The sequence below is a fragment of the Chinchilla lanigera genome, unplaced genomic scaffold (assembly GCF_000276665.1).
Source record: "Chinchilla lanigera isolate Chin_1 unplaced genomic scaffold, ChiLan1.0 scaffold00036, whole genome shotgun sequence".
NCBI classification, from domain to species: Eukaryota; Metazoa; Chordata; class Mammalia; order Rodentia; family Chinchillidae; genus Chinchilla; species Chinchilla lanigera.
The window spans coordinates 3,784,689-3,785,641 of NW_004955437.1; the positions used below are offsets into that span (position 1 = coordinate 3,784,689).

General features: G+C 48.6%; 1 protein-coding gene across 1 annotated transcript in view; it reads right to left on the reverse strand.

Moving 5' to 3' along the window:
- The window catches only part of Slc26a8 (solute carrier family 26 (anion exchanger), member 8), a gene marked incomplete in the record, with an annotated part of 70,536 nt that overhangs the window by 43,405 nt on the left and 26,178 nt on the right, over positions 1–953 (reverse strand). Inside the window, 1 exon segment of the mRNA XM_013516889.1 lies at positions 531–712. Within this exon segment, the coding sequence (XP_013372343.1) occupies positions 531–712 (182 nt within the window).

Here is a 953-nt window from a genome sequence, read left to right on the forward strand (position 1 = left end):
TTGAGACAGGGTCGCATTAAGTTGCTAAATTGCTCAGTCTGGACTTGAACTTTCGATCTTCCTGCCTCAGCCTCCCAGAGTGCTGGGATTACAGGCACGTTCCACCACACCCAGCTGTGTTGAGACTTTAATGTCATTCATGTTACCGTCCTTAAACTGTGTTCCCTGTCACCATAGGAAAAGAATTCCAGCCTGACTAATGCTTTCTAACCACAAATACAACTTACAAACCTAGGAATGCCGTTCTTGTTGAAAACTATAAATTATTTTGAAAAAGATAGTCAGGAGTGGAACTCTGGGCCCTGACACCCTGCTCGGTCTCAGAGAAGCAGGGGCTGCTGGGAAAGTGCAGTATCGTTTCCTCAGTCAGTGACGGACCATTTCCGAGGAGAGAGAACTTTCATCCCTGAGGAGACAGCCTGCCCACGGGACCCACAAGCTCTCCAAAAATAGGTCACAGTGCACCACAGGAGCAATTAAAGAAAGGGGTCCCTTTATTGAGCTCTTCCGCGGGGGTCACAAGGTCCTACCTGAATCATCCCAGTCAGAAAAGTTGTGGTTGCTACCACACTCAAGGACTTGTTATAGCTGTCAATGTAGGAAGGGACAGTAAAGTCATCCTTGATGAAGCTTCCCAGGATCAAGTGGCCGCTGTTGAACGGTCTCTCCCTCAAGACGTTGATCAACAGGGCGCTCACGAGGAAGAAGGGGCCTGTGGAGAGGACGTGAGGCAGCAGGTCAGGGTTCTAGTCCCTGCAAACTGACAGACACAGCAAGGCGTGGCCTGGTATCGCATGGGCTCTGAGCCAAAGAACAACCTTTTTTTGTTTTGTTTTGTTTTTGTTTTTGTTTTGGTCTTTTTGAGACAGGGTCGCATTAAGTTGCTAAATTGCTCAGGTGGGACTTGAACTTTCGATCTTCCTGCCTCAGCCTCCCAGAGTGCTGGGATTACA